The 16724-nt window shown below is 44.5% G+C and overlaps 2 protein-coding genes across 3 annotated transcripts; one reads left to right on the top strand and one right to left on the bottom strand.

Annotated features, from left to right (window-relative positions):
• The first annotated feature begins 9608 nt into the window (after nt 1-9608).
• On the top strand, nt 9609-10392 carry LOC111075727 (chromobox protein homolog 3-like). Its single transcript, XM_041593846.1, has one exon. It carries the CDS (start codon nt 9609-9611, stop codon nt 10155-10157), a length of 549 nt encoding a protein of 182 aa, XP_041449780.1. The 3' UTR covers nt 10158-10392.
• Nucleotides 10393-10682: 290 nt separating this feature from the next.
• Nucleotides 10683-11631, bottom strand: LOC111078038. Of its 2 annotated transcripts, none has more exons than XM_022372575.2 (3): nt 11468-11631; nt 11293-11406; nt 10683-11240 (listed from the first exon to the last, which is right to left on the bottom strand). In XM_022372575.2, the coding sequence occupies exons 1-3, from the start codon at nt 11537-11539 to the stop codon at nt 10767-10769; spliced, it is 660 nt and encodes a 219-aa protein (XP_022228267.1). In that variant the 5' UTR covers nt 11540-11631; the 3' UTR covers nt 10683-10766. The 2 variants fall into 2 exon arrangements, with proteins under 2 accessions (XP_022228267.1, XP_022228282.2); XM_022372590.2 differs by having other exon boundaries at nt 10683-11230; nt 11468-11578.
• Between the last annotated feature and the right edge of the window lie 5093 nt (nt 11632-16724).

Here is a 16724-nt window from a genome sequence, read left to right as displayed (position 1 = left end):
TAATTATACGACCATGCCCACCCCCACGCACTCTGCGCGAGTTCAGGGAAATGTTTTGTCTGATTTTTGAAAATCTTTTTGGACAGCGCACAGGACATTTGTCACACGCTTGCTTTCACCAGCAGCTCCATCATCATCTTGATTCGAATGGCCATTCATTCACTGAGTCATTCGTTTCCCTTATCCGGATCCCTATGTTGATGCGAATGCTGGCTGGGTGGGGGTTCCTTCAGCGTTTCAATATTAATTGCACAGCTTCGAAGGGAAGACCAAGACGAATACGATGTGGGTCTGGAGTTGGAGTTGGGGTCGGGGTCGGGTCAAGTCGAACCAGCACAAAGGACACACTGACCCATGTCCCCTTCGGTAGCTATTTCTTTGACTTTTGATGAATGGCTAAGAATTTGGCATGACATGAATGAGCATTTTAAATAAATTAGTTGTATGCGAGAAGCGTTTCGTTTTCGGCCTGATTGAGTCCTTTGATTAGCTCCAAATAAATCAGTTCGAATCGGATGTCTTAAAGTTCAATCTTTAAGCTAATAAACCCGCCACTCCAGAATAATACCTGGCGGTTATTAATCAACAAAATAAACCAGCATAAAAATTGTTATAAGTTAATTAAGCTAAATGAAAAGCTCTTAAGCATGAGAAACTCCAGACGCCTGGCTTCAGGTGGAACAGCAGACGCCTTTGCCTTTGCCCTGCCAGACGTTCAAGGTGAAGACCAAAGAGGACTCGTATAAAAATGCCAGAGATAAATTTGATATAAGCAGGGTTCTGGGATCTGAACCCCAGACGCAGGCAAGACAGGAACAAGACAAATGTCTGGCAATTTGGCTAAATGGCAAACTTGGCCAAGTAAAACATGCACAGGAGCATAATCAAGACAATAATTATTATTGTCATGTGTGTATTTTGGTGGTGCCCAACAAAGTTCTTCCCATTCCCATTCCCTCACTCGCCATTCCAGCTGGCAGAGCTGGAGGAAACTTTCAGTTTGGTTAGCCGCCGCCTGTCTGGCACTCGTCTCCTCATACTACATACCACATACGGGTATATCTCTCCCTTCCCTTCCACTTCGCGCTGACTGACAGCGTGTGTTAATTATGGCCATCTCCAGGAAGACTACTCAGCTCGGTCTCGTTTTGTTTTGTGCTGGAAATCGCATTAGGGAAATTACCTAAAATGCCAAATACCTCAGCAAACATAAATACGTTTAGTTCTGTTCTCTGTTCGCTGTTCTCTTTGGGGCATTGTCTGTCTGGGAGCTGCTTAAAGGCTTGCCAGCTTATTTTAACTGAGCCGCTTTGTTTCCGACTTGAACTTGTTTTAGTTTGTCTAATTAAGCGTTTAAATTGGCTTTGTCTTGTTTGGGCTTTCACCTTTTGATGGGAATCATTGGACTTTAGGTAATCTTTCATTTTTGTTGGGCAGTGAAACCTATTTCTTATTTTAATCGCCTTAAACTTAAATTTCTATTTTTGTAGATTTTTTAGCAGCTTCAGAGCAACTACACAAAAGTCTTAAAGGGTTAAGGGAACTAGAAATATTTTCCTCTTTAATCTGATAAATAAATTACGACTTTGTTCTGAGTTTATCGAATTAGTACGAATATTTAATATGCAGCAACTCTTTTTCATAGTGTAGCAAGGACCTTTAATTAAATTGATGTACGTACAGTCACGCCTCGAGCATAATTGACTTGACTTGACCCCAAAAACCCAATTTGAGCATCGACCAACAGGCCCCATCCCCTGCTGCCAAGTGGAGTTATGTAGAGACAAAACTCACTTTGGACCCCCACTTCTGCCACTAATTGCTATTGACAGTTATGGTTAGGAACTGAACAACGGCCAAGGATGCCAAGATGATTAAAAATTTAATGGGTCTGAGTGGAAGAGAATGCCCTGTGGCTAACCCCAATCCATCAGAACATCCGACTGCTCTTTGACTCGCATTCCAGGAAAAATCAAAGATTTTGGCCATGCCAAAAAATAGCCAGAGGGCCACACAGAGAGAATCATCGACCCTCGTAGTTTTGTGTGTAACGAAAGGGGGGCATTGATGGGGCTGAACATGGCAACATGGCAACTATGGAAATTTGTTGTTCAACTTGTTGCTAAATACACAAATCTAAATTGATTACAAAAAGTTACCACGAATATACAGAGTCAGAACAGAGAACATGTGGCCTGGCCCCAGTGATTCGGTGAAAATATCTCAAGGTGTTGGGTAAGTGCAGCCGAAGGCTATTCAAATCACACAAGATGACAGCTGCTCGAGAGCTCTTCGCAGTTTAATGAAAAGTGAAATGATATTTGGGCGAAAAATATATTTCATAACGGGCAAAAGTCTTTCCATTTCATTTTTGTGTGTTCAACGCTCCCTGAAATAAGATTTCTGATACCCTTCATGGAGGTATTAATGATGCTGAATGAAATGGCGAGCTGGGGTGCTGTGGACTCAGTCACTGTAATATTTACGGGTATATTTACTATTTGATAAAGTAAAACGAAGAAGTGTACTACGCTTGTTTTCCTGGATTCCAATACTCAGGGTACTTGCATATTCGATTCGCTTTTGGGCACGCACCCTCCGTCTATGACTTTGGTTGTTTCTTTGTCTGATGTTTGTAATTCGAGCTTAGTGTAATGGAATTTTTAAGCGAATGTCACAGAAATGCACAAAGTACAATGAGACAAGAAGCTGCTCAAATATGCAAAGACTTTTACCCCCAGCACATACAGGACACCTAGCAGCTTATTATGAGCAAGCAAGCAACCCAGAAACCCCCCACAGACCCACGCAAGGACACCCCGCTGGAGCATGCAACATGGGAGCATGGGGGAACAACAACAACAGCAACAAAAATGGAACTTATTTTCGTAGACAAGAGCGAATCTTGTGTTTATTTGCGCTTATATGCACATCATTTCTCATCTATCATCAGGTTGTGTCATAGGGCGTCTTACACTCATCTTTTATACCCTTACAGAGGGTACTTGTATTTTAAACAAATTTGGCCAATGCACTAACTACGAATTTGTGAGCTTATGGGGTATATTTTTACTCGTATTGCCGATTGGCAATGACAGAAATGCCGCCCTTCTGTCAAACTAGATGCTAACTGGATATATATAGTAGGTTCTGCAGCAAGACAAATATAAATCACAATTACTATATCATATATCCCCCTTAAAAGTAAAGGATCTCCAAGTGTATCTCAACTTTCGACCTCCAATAAGTAACCTTTTTTCTTGTTGTTTCTATCATCTTCTGCTGCATCAATTTTCCCTGTTGCCATTATTATGATTGTTATTAACTTAAATAGAAAATACTTGACTGTTTCATAAATCTCACCCACTGGAGGTGCCTGCTGAGTGGGGTTGTGCAGGGGAGGAGAGTGGCTCAGGCTGGCTGAGGTCTGTGGTGTAGTTGGGGTCCTGCTGCGTCAAGTAGATTTATGTTGCTCTTGCCGCTGTTTGGCGTGTGGAGACGAGTTCCTTTCTGATTTATTTGTGAACGAAATTCCTGCGAAGTTGTTGGATTACACACAAGAAATAAAGCCAGTTTTCTTAGGAAAATAAGTCATAGAAAATGCTTGAAAGAGGCTCGATTCTTCTATGCTAAGAGCTGATGAAAGAAAACCTGGAATCTATAGTTTATATTTTTGTTGAATTAATATAATTACACAAATTATTACAATTTTTATTTCAGTATTTGAAAACCCGAAAACCCATTTAACAGATTTAATATCTATCCCACAGCTTCTGCCTTTCCCTCCACCAACTTTCAACCGCAAAATTCAATTTAAAACATTTTGTGTTTCACCTCAAGAATTAGGGGAAAAACTAATTGGCTGCCTTCTAAGGGGAATCGCAGCCTGACTAAATAGGGGAAAAGAAGAGACAGAGCGAAAAGTATTATATTTCCATGCCAGACAAAAGCCGGCGACTGGAGGCGCACAAAACTTTTAATAAATTCGCAAATTACTTTATAAGCAACTCGTTATCGGGTTGTTTTTGCTGGCGGGTCGGATGACAATCAGCGCGATAAGAAGTTGGCATAAACAAGCCCAAAGCCGTAAACTACAGGCTGTTTAGCGTTAAGCCGAAATGAAGGCAGATGGCAGCCAGATGAAAGGAAAATCCAGCGAGGACATCACACAACACAACACAACACACCCACCACAACGACACGTTGGACGTTGGACTGCTGCCGCCGCCGCGTTGGCAATTTTTATTTAGCTTTTGTAAGTTAATTTGTGCACTATTGTCCTGGGTCCAGGGCCACTGCAGGACCCGGTCTGGGTCCGAGACCCGTTACTGGACACAACTCCCTGCCCACTCCACCCCCCGTTGACTCGTTGAATGAAACGTTTGCCTTTTGCACTTTTTCTCTCTGCGTTCTTTCAGTCGCAGTTTCTTTCAATACCCTTCCAGAGGGTACACTGATTCCAGCTAGATGTAGATCGATTTCTACTCTTTAAATCTAGAGAGTATCGAGCACTTCGCTGCGCCGGATCTGTCCGTCCCTTCTTGTTTTTAATGTAATTCAATTTCAATGAAATTTAATCGTCCGTACATGGCAGCCTCTCTCCGAACCTTCCCCCATATAACATTATTTGCGTCATTTTGTGGTGGTTAATTTCAGTGCAACGCTTTTACTATTCAATTATGTTGCCGCTTGTCGCCTCGCCTCATTCACGGCATTTTTTATGCACTCTTGTTTATGATGAGAGGAGTTCCGATCCCTCCTCCTCCTCCTCCTCCTCCTCCTCCTCCTCCCCCTTCTTCTTCTTCTCTTTACAGAGAACTGTTCTATTGTCCTGCTAATGCCAGCCTGTGTCTTGTTTGTCATCCGGTGTGTGTCGTCCTGTGGACGTTGCCCTTGCTGTGCTTTTTTCATTGTTATGAAAAATTAAATGGGCATAAATCATGCTAATGGCGCATTGAAAATTGATGATGCTTTAAAGCATGGACTGGAATCTCTCTCCATCAATTTATTTATGTATTTGCAATTATTTGTGCATATATGAGGGGTGGAAGGAAGTGCCAGGAATGGCATTCCTAGTTGTTGATTTTTGGTACGGGGTTCCATTTGGTTCGGTTGATCTCATCTCGATTTCAATTAGATGATTGTTTAAATGCGAAAAGTTCGCATTTTTATGGGGGAATTCTCTAGCCGATGATGTCAGCAGGGCTGCTAGAACATTAAGGGGAAGTATTCCTGGTACATCATAAATGCAAGCAGAGATATTGTTTTTGGTGTTTGAATTTATTTAAGAGCCTTGTAAATCAAATGGGAACAGGGTTGAGTGAGGAGTGAGTAGTTAGGCTTAGTTTTAGTTTCTTCTCTGAGGTTTTTTCTCCCTGCTGGCAACAGCTTTGCCACCATCAGGGACCCCGCTAAAAAGCCATAACTAGCTCGGAAATCCATTCGGAATTTTATTCCCCACGCATTTGGTAGCGAACACAATGTAGCGCCCACCCCCCCCAACCACCACCTAATCCAGAGCTCAGTGGAGGGGGTGGGATAATGGTGCTCCACCACCCACATAATGCAAATTGCTCTTATAATTTGCACAGCAGCGACGTCATTCATCAGCCTTAGAGGCAGAGATACGGGAGAGAGCGTTGCCAGGCTAGACAAATTTCCCAGGGATTATCAGGAAGGATGCCCTGGCTGCACTCTGTTGCTGCTGCTGCTGTTGCAACATTCTCCTGCAGCTCAACGCTTTGGCGCTTCATTCCATTTATTATAACAACTTTTTGTATAGTTTTCTTTTTTTGTTGTTGGAGGTTTATTTTCATTGCCAAAAATATATTTCAAGCGGGTTCAACTGCGGCGCGCATTTTATTTGGTTTTAGGATTTTTCGCCCCAGCCAGCCCCAGTTTGTTGCAAACTGTTCCACGCAGACACATTGCCACTGCAGATACAGCTACACTTTTGGGGCCATTGCAGTTTTCAGCTCGCAGATACAGATACAGCAGCTCTGGCCGAGCGACCTCCCGCAGAGAAATTTTCATTTGGTTTTTAGCTCAGTGAGCATCCCATAGGGGGGAAAATTGCAAGTTGCCAGGGTATATTGCTCAGAGTGATGTGCAATCCAAGGCAGTGATATTTTAGAAACTGGTAATATAATCCTGTAAAAAGTAGGTATGCATATTTATTGAATAAAAAAATATAATAATTATTTTTGGTTACTATTTAGGCAAATAAATGTTGTAGTTTCTTCTATAGACTCTACACTTTATTCTTAACTTAACTTAACTTCCCTGCTCTTTTATTCGCCCTCTAACTACTTACAGGTTCTCCCTTCTGCGAGTCTCTGCTATCTGTGGGATAAATACATTAGGAAAGAATTTATTTTAGCAAATATATTCTTGTTCTTTTTTCTCATAATTAATCATAGTAAGCATGTATATATTTTCTCTCATGTGTATATCCTCTGTGTAAATACTTTGTGTAAATACTTTCGTTCGCTCTTTCCAGGTCCTCCCTTCTGCGAGTTTATCCGTTTACCGACCACAATCATTCTTAGTCGATTTTGCCTTGCATTTGGGAGTTTTCCTTTTCCTTTTTTTTCCTGTCTGTCTCTGTGCCCCCCCACTCGCACTCTAGCCTGCCCTCGCTGGCTTTCATGGGTGTCCACCTAGCCAGTGTGTTGTTTACATGTTCATTCGCGGGATTTTTCACTTGAAATTGGAAAGTCGACGTCGCGTCGGCACAAAGAGTTAAGTCCCCGCATCCACAGCATCCCAAAAATTGGTAGAGTGGGAATGGGAATGGTCGGGGGAGTACTGGATTGAATCGCTTATTGTTCTGACCCACACATTGTTGCATTAAATGAAGGTTTTCTCCAGTGTGTTTTCTTTTTTTTTTTTGGTTTCCCCCTTTCTGCGGTTGTCTTTGCATTAAGCTTGTTAGGACTTTAATTTGGAGGCATCCTTGGCCGAATCGCATCAACGCAGCTGGAGATCGTTAAATAATTCATGTCAGGCCGCACCGAAATCGAAAAAAGATACGAGAACCAAAGGAAAGAACCGGAAAAAAGCAAGCAAGAAAGAACGAACAGCAGCAATGAAAGCCAAATTAAGCAGTTGGAATCGTTTAGGCAGCAGAATGGGGAAAAAGCCGAACAGGATAACCAGAAGCAAGCAGCCAGCAGCCTCTTGGAGTGTGGGGGGTACTGGGGGTGAGTCCCAGCTGGGCGCCTGATTTACGTTGCAATAATTTTCATCTCATTTTCATTACGTTTTCGAAGGCTTATCCAGGGCAGGGCAGCCTTTGCCTTGGCGTTTTTTTCCCTGCATAGGGCTAAAAGGTGAGAAGCTCTTTTTGGCCTGCAACTCCGGCCAACTACGGTGCTGGCGGGCCACTTGAGCTCTTGGCTATTTATCATTCCCCAAGAGCTTATACATAACTTCCCTCCTGTGTCTGAGCATAGGCCTGAGCATTCGCCTCTGTGTCTGGAGCCCCTGGTTACAATCTCCTCCTTCTCTCTCCCCTGCAGCTGTGAAGTTTCCATGGAATGGAGGCTTTTTTTTTCTCCCTTTGCCTGTTACCATATCCTTGAGTACCCTCAAAAGTTGTGAACAAGTTGCAGGTTGAAACAACAACAACAACACAGCAACACGAATGCAAAGGATCAACAAGGCACTCAGCACAGCAGCCCGCCAGGAAAGGGAAAACAGGAAAAGGAACTGGAACTATGGAAACAGCAATGACAACGAGTGTGACACTTCGCAGTGCCGACAGATTTACATCAATTATTGAACAGGTGCGTGCTAACAGGTGGATCTATCTCACTATAAGGGTTCAAAAGGGCAAAGAACTGCCAACAACTATTTGGAAAAAAAGAAACAATTTTGCTAGCATTTGATGCCGATTGGTATTGATAGAAGAGAAGGCTTCGAGGCTCAGTTGGGGTTGCGGGTTTGCGGGTTGATTTTAAACCTTGTCAAAAGAGAATGAATACTACACCTAGAATTTTCTTATGCCTCTGGATATACACATGTTACATCCATCACCCCCCTTGGATTATTCCTTAGCTGACCCTCGCTGAAAACTTTTGCTGTTTGCGGGAATGCTTAACTTTTTGATTTGCGTGAAATTTGTTTGTGCCTGCGACAAAATCCTCTCACATTCCCTTCATTAAGTACTGAGCCTGGTCAAGGGGCTCTCAACGAGCAACCGAAACCAGAACAAAAACCTTTTATCCTTTAAAAAAGGATTTGCAAATTCAAGAAGCACAACGAAATCCTTTTGCCAGCAACTCAATTAGTTGCACGCATCCATTAGGTATTCCGGGCACAGACCGAACGAGTGGAACGATTGCAAAGCCATCAAATAGCCAGGGGCCGCCCTTCGAATCGGCTAGATGGGTGGGAGGGGGCTAGGGCAGGGTCCTAAGAAGGGTAGGGGATTATTTTTTGGGTACAAGCAGGTCCCACCACAAACAAAGATGTCACGCAGTGCGTTGCCCAAGGGGATTTGGACATTGGAACACCCAAAAATATTATATATGACATTTTGTTTTGAATACTAATGTGAGCAGGCTGGGCTGGGGCTGGGGCTGGGGCTGGACTGGACTGGGCTGGGAGAGCTGAAGGGTCTTAAACTTTCTGACACAAAACCACTTTGCATAGTCCATGAAATAAGTGTATTTATCGAGAGTTTAAGGAACATTTCGTTATTCGCTGTTCGCTGTTGTGATGTTAAGAATTGGTAAATATAATTATATTCTGCTTGAAAACAGAACTAATTCATGGCGATGCAGTAATTCTCCTTCTACTCCATAGCCACAGAACTGGGTGGTAACGAAGGCATCGCGTCACTCGCTATGGACATAATGGTCTTCGGTCTTCGACTTGTCGCCGCTCGTCTCGTTCATCTCGTGGATCTTCTGGATATCCGGGGAACTAGAGCTGAACGGGCCGGACTGAACCTTCCTGTAGTAGACGCGTGGAGTGTACTTTGTTTGAAGTTTATCAAACATAAATAAATTGGCGAACACTTCCATGTCAGTGGGTTCGCTTGCAAAGCGGTGCGACGAGGCCTGATTCATTCTCAATTAATCTGAAAAAAATAAAAATGAATATAAGATTTATGCAATTGCGTTCTGTTACAAAACTGCCACAAATGTAGAGCACTACAGCTTAAAAGAATAGTCACAAATTACTTAACAATTGAACAAAAAAATTCAGCTGAAAAAAGTTTAACACGAGCTTACGAAAAAAAAAACGCGTTTGGGATAAAAATAATGCACGCTGTGGTGTAAAAAATGGTCACATCAAAAAATATTATTAATGATTAAAACTTTAGGCTACTTTTTATCGTTCTCCTAATGAATATTAACGCTTTGTAATAACTCCGAATATATTTTTTTAACTATCCCAAATATCTAACTCTAATAATTTTCATCAGTGTAATAAATATTTATCGATACTTACCACGAATATTGTATAAAATATCACTAAAAAACCGCAAGTTTGTTGCCATCCCTGTCGCACTGGAGTTCGCAACTTCCACAGCTATACAGCCGAAAAGCAACATTAATTACTTGAAACCATTTCCCTGTCGTATCAAACAATTGGCACAAATGAGTTCCGTAGAACGCGTGGAAGACAAACGATTGGTAAACGGCCTCACGGAATTCTTTTTAAATTGGGAGGGAGATTATATCTATCCGCGCAGTAAAAAAACTTGCGAGGCTGTGGAAAATCCGGCTGGTCCCGACTTGATATCAGCATGCGAAGAGTCGCCCAAGAAGCGCGTAGCAACAGCAGTCTCCACACCAGAAACCATTCGCAGCAATCGCCAATCATTCATGGAAGACGAGACCGAAGAGACGCGTGAGCGGATCGGCTTTCAGCGCGAACTGGTGCCGTCAAAAATACTTGGAGCCACCGCCTCGCTGGGCAAACTCATGTTCCTGATGCAGTGGAAGGACAGCGATCAGGCCGATCTGGTGTCTGCCAAAGTGGCCAACGAACGCTGCCCACAGGTTGTGATTGCGTTCTACGAGGAGCGCCTCACCTGGCACACTGGCAATGGCAATAGCAGCGGCAACGGTGGCAAAGCCGAGGCTGAGGCCGAGACCGAGTCGGAGCAAGAACCTGAGGCCGAGGACAGTACAGCTAGTACATAAGCATTTAATTTAAGCAGCCTCACAAACGGAAAATGTGTGTAAAATATCTGCCCATAGGAATATGTTAATTATTGACTTTGTTCATTAATTGTGACCTTCAACATCCGTCCTACAATTACCTAAATAAAATGAATGTTCTGTAATCAAATAAAATACAATTCGCCAAATGTAAAATAAAAATATAAGCAGTTGGAAGAGAGGCAGTTGGAACCTTCTGCCTCCCTCCCACAAACTGCAGCCAAGTTGAATTTAAAGCCAAACTACAAACGAGATGACTGTGTAGATCTTCGGATTCCAATTACAGCCAGAGTACATTTGAATTGTTGCAACAATGGGAGTGCCCATCGTGATACCAATTGCCGCTAGATACCCCATAAGAATTAGCCTAGCAAAAATCAATTGGCAGACGACAAATGCGCCAGACACGCGCTGCGCTGCGTTTTGCCGTGCTGGCTGGGCCCATTCGACTGCAACTAATGTGTCTCCATCAGATAAGCCAGACAATCAATAAAAGCGCCAGACGAATGCTTCAACAGTCTTCAAATTTATAAACCAGTCAATGTACATATATCTGTGTGTGTGTGTATGTATTTTTGTGCAACTATGTTTCTAGATCGACAATACGTTGGGGTCGCGGCACACGCTGTTGAGGACTGGCGGCAGTGGGCGGCCCGAGAGGCTCTTCACGCAGCGGGGCTGCAGATTGCTCAGCAGATTGCAGACACGCTGATGCTGATAGCTGACGCCCGGGGCGCCATTCTGGTAGATCTTGTCGTCCACATAGACCACATCGATGCCCTCGCTCATGATGCGCAGGTGGTAGTGGTGGTTGTGGGGAAAGAAGCTCAGCTCGGTGCCGATCTCCTTGCTGATCAGCGTGTTGGTGTTCGTTTCGGGCGTTTCGGTGCCGTCAGTGTTGGTGATGAACTTGGCCAGCTTCACCATAAATACGGCAATCTCCGAGTCGCTGTACAGGCTCTGGCCCGCGGGCAGCACCGTCAGCTCGATCACAACATTCCTGCAGCAGATCAGCTCCGGCTCGTAGGCCTGCAGGGCGTGAAAGTTCAGCAGAGCTGGATCCGGCTGTCCAAATTGTACATTAGAATTACGCAAAATTACGATTAAGATCTCTCACATTGAAGTTCTGGCGGTAGTTGATGAGCATTTCCTCGGTGCCGTAGATGGTGCCGTGCCATTTTGGCGGCAAATAGGCCTCAACGTCCGACGAAGTTAGCAGCATTACGCCGTGCTTGAACACAGAAGCAGTAAACAGTTTAGCAAAGCCCTCGAAATGTGCTCTTCTCACTCACCAGATCATAGGAATAATCCTGCAGGTTCTCGGGTGTCACGTCGATGGGCTGCCCATTGGAATCGAGAAACATAGTGAAGTGGAAGTGGAAGTGTAGACTTTCTATATTCGGCCTAAAATAAAACAGCTATTAATTTTGGACAAGCAGACAGAATGATTTGTATGTCACACACGTGTGTCAATGCCTATATCGATACATCTTTAGCGATATTATGTACATTCGATAGTTGCAGTGCAGGGTTGATATTTTTGCATGGTTGCATTTCAAGTGATTCTTTTTGTGACGAAAAGCTGCATGGGTCGTGTTTCTGTTCTGTTCTGGTAAGTCTCTCTCTGCCATTTCTCAATTGTATGATTAGCTGCCTTTGTGCTGGTTTGGGCTCATAAATTTGTCCACGCCCCCTGCGCCAATGACAACTTAAGTGCGGTCATGTTTTTGGGGTCTTGTCTGGTCGCCCTTGGACTGTTCCATTAGGAAAACAATTACAGACGACTCTGACAGCGCCAATGCCAGTGCCCAAGCGGCACAGAACTAAGCCCATGGACCCGTCTCGACGCATCCTCGACCAGGAAGAGATAGCATTCTGGCGTCTGGCCGGGATATGTGGCCATAAATTATGAGTTTGTCGTCACATGCTGCCGCTCGGACGGTCTTAGCCGTTTGGTCATGTCTATTAAGCAGAGCAGCCTTGGGGCTCAGTGTCTCTGCCACTCCCACAATCACAATCCTTGGGGCTTATTTTGCGGTCCACTGTCCAGCGACCGTTTATCAAGTGCACTGTTTGTGGGGGGGCCCAGTTTTATGCAGTTAAATTTGTTTACTTTCTTCGTAAACCTTTCCGGGGGAAAGGTCTTCGTTGCTCTTCGTTTCTCCAGCAAAAATTCAAATACCCAAAAACATAAATTATATCCCTGAAATTCCTCTGGTTTCCTCTCTATCCATCTCCATCTAGTTTAATTTGCTCACGAACCGAGAGAGAGAGAGAGAGAGCGCGTCACATGTGTGTCTAAGTGATTTTCAATAAGTTGCGACTTCCTTCTCCGCCCTCCACCACACCACCCCGCACCGTTCCGTCGTGTCGTCGTCGGGGTTTGGGTCAAAGTTTTTGGGGCACGATTTTTCACAGCTCCAGATGTCTATGGGGTACATATCGTTCATACATACATATATGTAGGATGTAGGACTAACATAATTTATGGCGCTTTTGTGTGGGTAGTTGGGGGGGGGGGGGCTGTGTGTGTCTCAGCTAGCGGATTTTCGCAGGCGTCGATAATGACGAGCGATTTCTCATAGCCAAAAGTGAGTTTGGAGCGGTGGGGGGGGGATAGCTGTGGGGTCGCTCATTTCGCCAAAGCACCAGCCATTTGCAGCAGCTGCGACCGACCTTTGACATCCCCCAGGCCCAAGTCTGCCACGTTCCAGGAAAGGCCAGACCAGGGCCAAGAACTCACCAGCAGGAGCTGGAGCTGGAGCAGCAGCAGCAGGACCAAGTACATGGGCACGTAAAAACAAACTTGATTCTCGGCCATCAAAAAATGCCATCCGTCTTGCAATCCAACCAGAAATGTTCCTACAAATGTTCCCTTTGACTCTGCTGCCTGCGCGACGTGATTCAATATCTTTGCGAAATTATTTTTTAATCATACTTCTTCGACAGAAGTCAAACAAACATAATGCCGAGAAACCGTGCCGAGAGAGAAGGAAGGAAGTTCTGATGTGAGCAAGCTCTGGCATGGGTAAAAGATGAGACAAATTCCCAAGAATACACAGAATGGAATTCAGAATTTGGTCAGATCAAAGAGAAGTGTCTAGAGATGAAAGCTTAATCTGGATGGCTAAAAGATTAGTTGCTCAATTTATCAATGGAAGTGAAACACTCCGTGCTTTGGTCTTAATCAAATTATTAAATGGTGCCTTCTGGCCCCTGCAGCAACCCTTTACACACCCCAAACTGTAGCCACCCCCACAAACAAAAGATGACAGCTACAAAAATACATACACATGTATGTAGTACATTGTACATATGTGTGGGACATTATGTTACATAAAATAGCAAGAGAAAAATAAGCCATAGAAAGTAGCAAAAAACTTTTCTAATTTGAAAGATTTGCAGCTGGTCGTCGTATTGGTCGTCGCGTGCGTCGGCTATTAACGCTCGAATCGAATGACGTTTTTGGCTGGGATTGTGCGACTGCTACGAATACTTATGGTAAATGCCCGCAAAATGTTGCAAATGGCAACCAAATCAGCGAATCTCATACCATGTCTCATGCCCGTTCCCCATCCTTAAAATTGCAATTGTGACAATGCTGACAATCTGCAGGCGACAGCCAACACCAGAGTTTTGGTGCTTGGGCGGCGTCAGGACGCCATCGAGCCAAAGGGGCCAAAGCGGATGGCGGGGGGAAACAGACGGCAATGGCAGTTCCGTCTACATCGCTCTCTTACACCATCTCCAGCTCCATCTCCATCTCTGTGCTGTGCTGTCCTGTCCTGTCCCAGCCGCCATCTCTTTCGCCATCTCCATTTCTAGTGCCGTCGTCCAGCTTTCTGCCTTGGTGGCAGCGTCAAGCAAACGGCGACACTTACAATCAGTATGAAATTTACGCGATTTTCATTGCGGCAAATGGTTCGCTTTTTTCGGTATTAACATTTCTTGGCAGGAAAAGGGAGGCAATGTGTGTAAGGTGTGTGGGTGGGTGTGGGTGTCTGGCTGATGTCGTGCCAATTTTCTTTCATATTTTCCCTCACTCTGCTCAATGGGCATATGGGATAAGTGAGGATTCAGACAAGTGTTTACTTATGTTACGGAGCAATCCCTTATGCTCCATGATGCCGGGAAACTTTGAGGTGCAATGGAGACAGTAAGATCTTCCCATAAGTCCCTGAACGATCTCTCCGAAGAGAGATCAGAAGAGATCCAAAGAGATCTCCCTGAAGAGTGTAAAACGAGTTCGTTGTGTCCCAAGTGGAATATGATTTTGTTCACAGTTTGGTGCCTTTGCCGCCCCTTCCCATCCCTTTGGTTGTTGCCCTTGCAATGCCTTAACCGGCATAACAACAAACAGGCAAACAGCTCGCGGCTGCCACGAGCCAAAAGTGGCATCAGCTGCGGCAGTTGGCGCGGATATATCTTCCTGGTACCCAGCCACTGCCACTGCCACTGCCCCTGTCCCATCCAATCCCCCATTCTCCAGCATCTAGCTGGGCACGCACACGACTCTGGCTGGCTGGCTGACTGACTTGGCCCCCTCTACACACTCACCCTGGCACTGAGTCTGTCTCTAGCCGAGGATAATGCAATAAGCGTTGCCAACAAGGCCCCAACGTCTTCGTCCTGTAACTTTGAGCCTCACAGGATCCGCTTGTGGGTGGCATGTTGCACAGCGAAGGAGGGTGGTGCAGGGAGGGAGGGAGTTTGGGAGGCTGCACATGTGTGCCAGACAGGTTATGCGCCATAAAAAATTTAAGAAATTTCCACCAGCGTCGGAGCCAGCCAGAACCGAAAAACGACAATACTTACGAGCATTTCACAAATCAAAATACTCTTCGAGGGTTTGCTCCTCCCCCGTCCCCTCCCCCTCCTCCTGGTTCATGTTGTTCCATTCCCTTTGTTGTCTGCCCCAAGTGGTTATTGTTCTTTCCTTATTCTGTTTAGCAGCTGGGAACAACTGATGCCAATGGGGGCAGAGAGGAGTGCGAAAAACAATGTGCTAAATAAATAAATTTGTCAAAGATTGCAATATAAAAAAATACTCGTAATATAGCAAAAACTTTGGCTATGACTGTGTGAATGACTTTTATCATGTGGCAGGTGATGGGAAGAGTTTTACGGGAGGAAAGTTGTGAGGAAAATGCAGTAAAAATTGTGGACATATTTTCAAAGCTGACAGAACTATTTCCGGTTGACACTAATGGGAGTTTATTCCATTCAATACTTAAGCTAAGATGTACAGGTACTGGTGCCAGACTTCATCCGGTAGGCAATACTCACAATTCACGTATATTCAAGATTTTACCCCTCGAAACTATTCACACAAATCCGAAAATTAGAGGAGCTAATCGAATAAAAAGAAACTTAAATCACTTAATCTTTAATATACTCCTTCAAGCTTAGCTTACAATTCAAGACTGTCTTTTGTTCTAGATCTTCATGGAAGTGCAGGCTGATCCCAAAGCTTATTCTTCAGGCCTTAAGCTCTCTCTTCAAGCTCTGTCTCTCGCTCTCCCCTATCTATGGGAGTGTCTGCTTGAACAGCTTTGAAAATTGAGAAATTTAACGAGAATCAAAGACATAACGCCATATCAGCATAATAAGGGAATCAAATGTCCAAAATGTTTATATTTACTTTACCCGAATGGCGAGCAACAATATCTACTTAAATGTCACCCACTGCTTGCTTATGTTTATATTATTTGATTGGAGGATCGCGCTGGATCGCGCTTCACTGACTTGGCATAAAGTAAAATAAATTATAAATAAATCCCAAATTATCTTGAATATTTGTTGTCCCATGATGTACCTTCCCTTGATCGCCCAACACTAGCCATCCATATTTCCGGTAGATTGAAACTCTCTCAGAGCTGCTATCTGCTGCTCCTCATTTCCTCCGCTGATGTATGGCATGGCAGTTTCCCTCAGCTGCTTTTCCTATGTAAAAGAAGAGAAACAGTTCGTAATATCCTAGGAGAATGGCATGCAAAATGGGGCCACAGGCAAGAGGGGAACAAAGGCGAGCACAAATTGCGTCATGTTTTGCAATTCCCACGCATTCTCGGAAACTTCCCTACCCATCCCTACTGCCAGTCTTTATCCACCCAGCCCATATATCTCTACTCCCACGAGTTCGCTTGGGTTAAAGGTCGTCGGAGTGTGTCTCCACCCACTTGCTGTTGCAAGTGCCGCCTGCTGCTGCTGCTACAGCTGCTGCTACTGTTGCGACTGTGGCTATTGCTTTCCTCCTCTCGGATGTTATTTAGCCGACAGTTTAGTGTTATCACCCCCTCCGGCTATGTAGTCCTTTTTTATGTCATCTGTTGATTGCAGCAGACCCCCAAACCAGACTGGCACCCCCCGCAGCAGTGCTCTCAAATAAACCCAATGCAACTGCAACAATAATCGGAATTAATTCAATTTCGGTGGCAGGTTTTAAAGGTAGCCACTTAATTAAATAGCCACACACACACACACACACACACGCACACGTACGCTCTCTCATGTGTCCTGTCCTGTGGCCAGGATGCACTGCACTCCGCT

This window comes from Drosophila obscura, unplaced genomic scaffold (genome assembly GCF_018151105.1).
Source record: "Drosophila obscura isolate BZ-5 IFL unplaced genomic scaffold, ASM1815110v1 contig_200, whole genome shotgun sequence".
Taxonomy (NCBI): Eukaryota; Metazoa; Arthropoda; class Insecta; order Diptera; family Drosophilidae; genus Drosophila; species Drosophila obscura.
The sequence above is the reverse complement of the archived record's forward strand: the minus strand, read 5'-3'. Positions and strand labels throughout refer to the sequence as shown.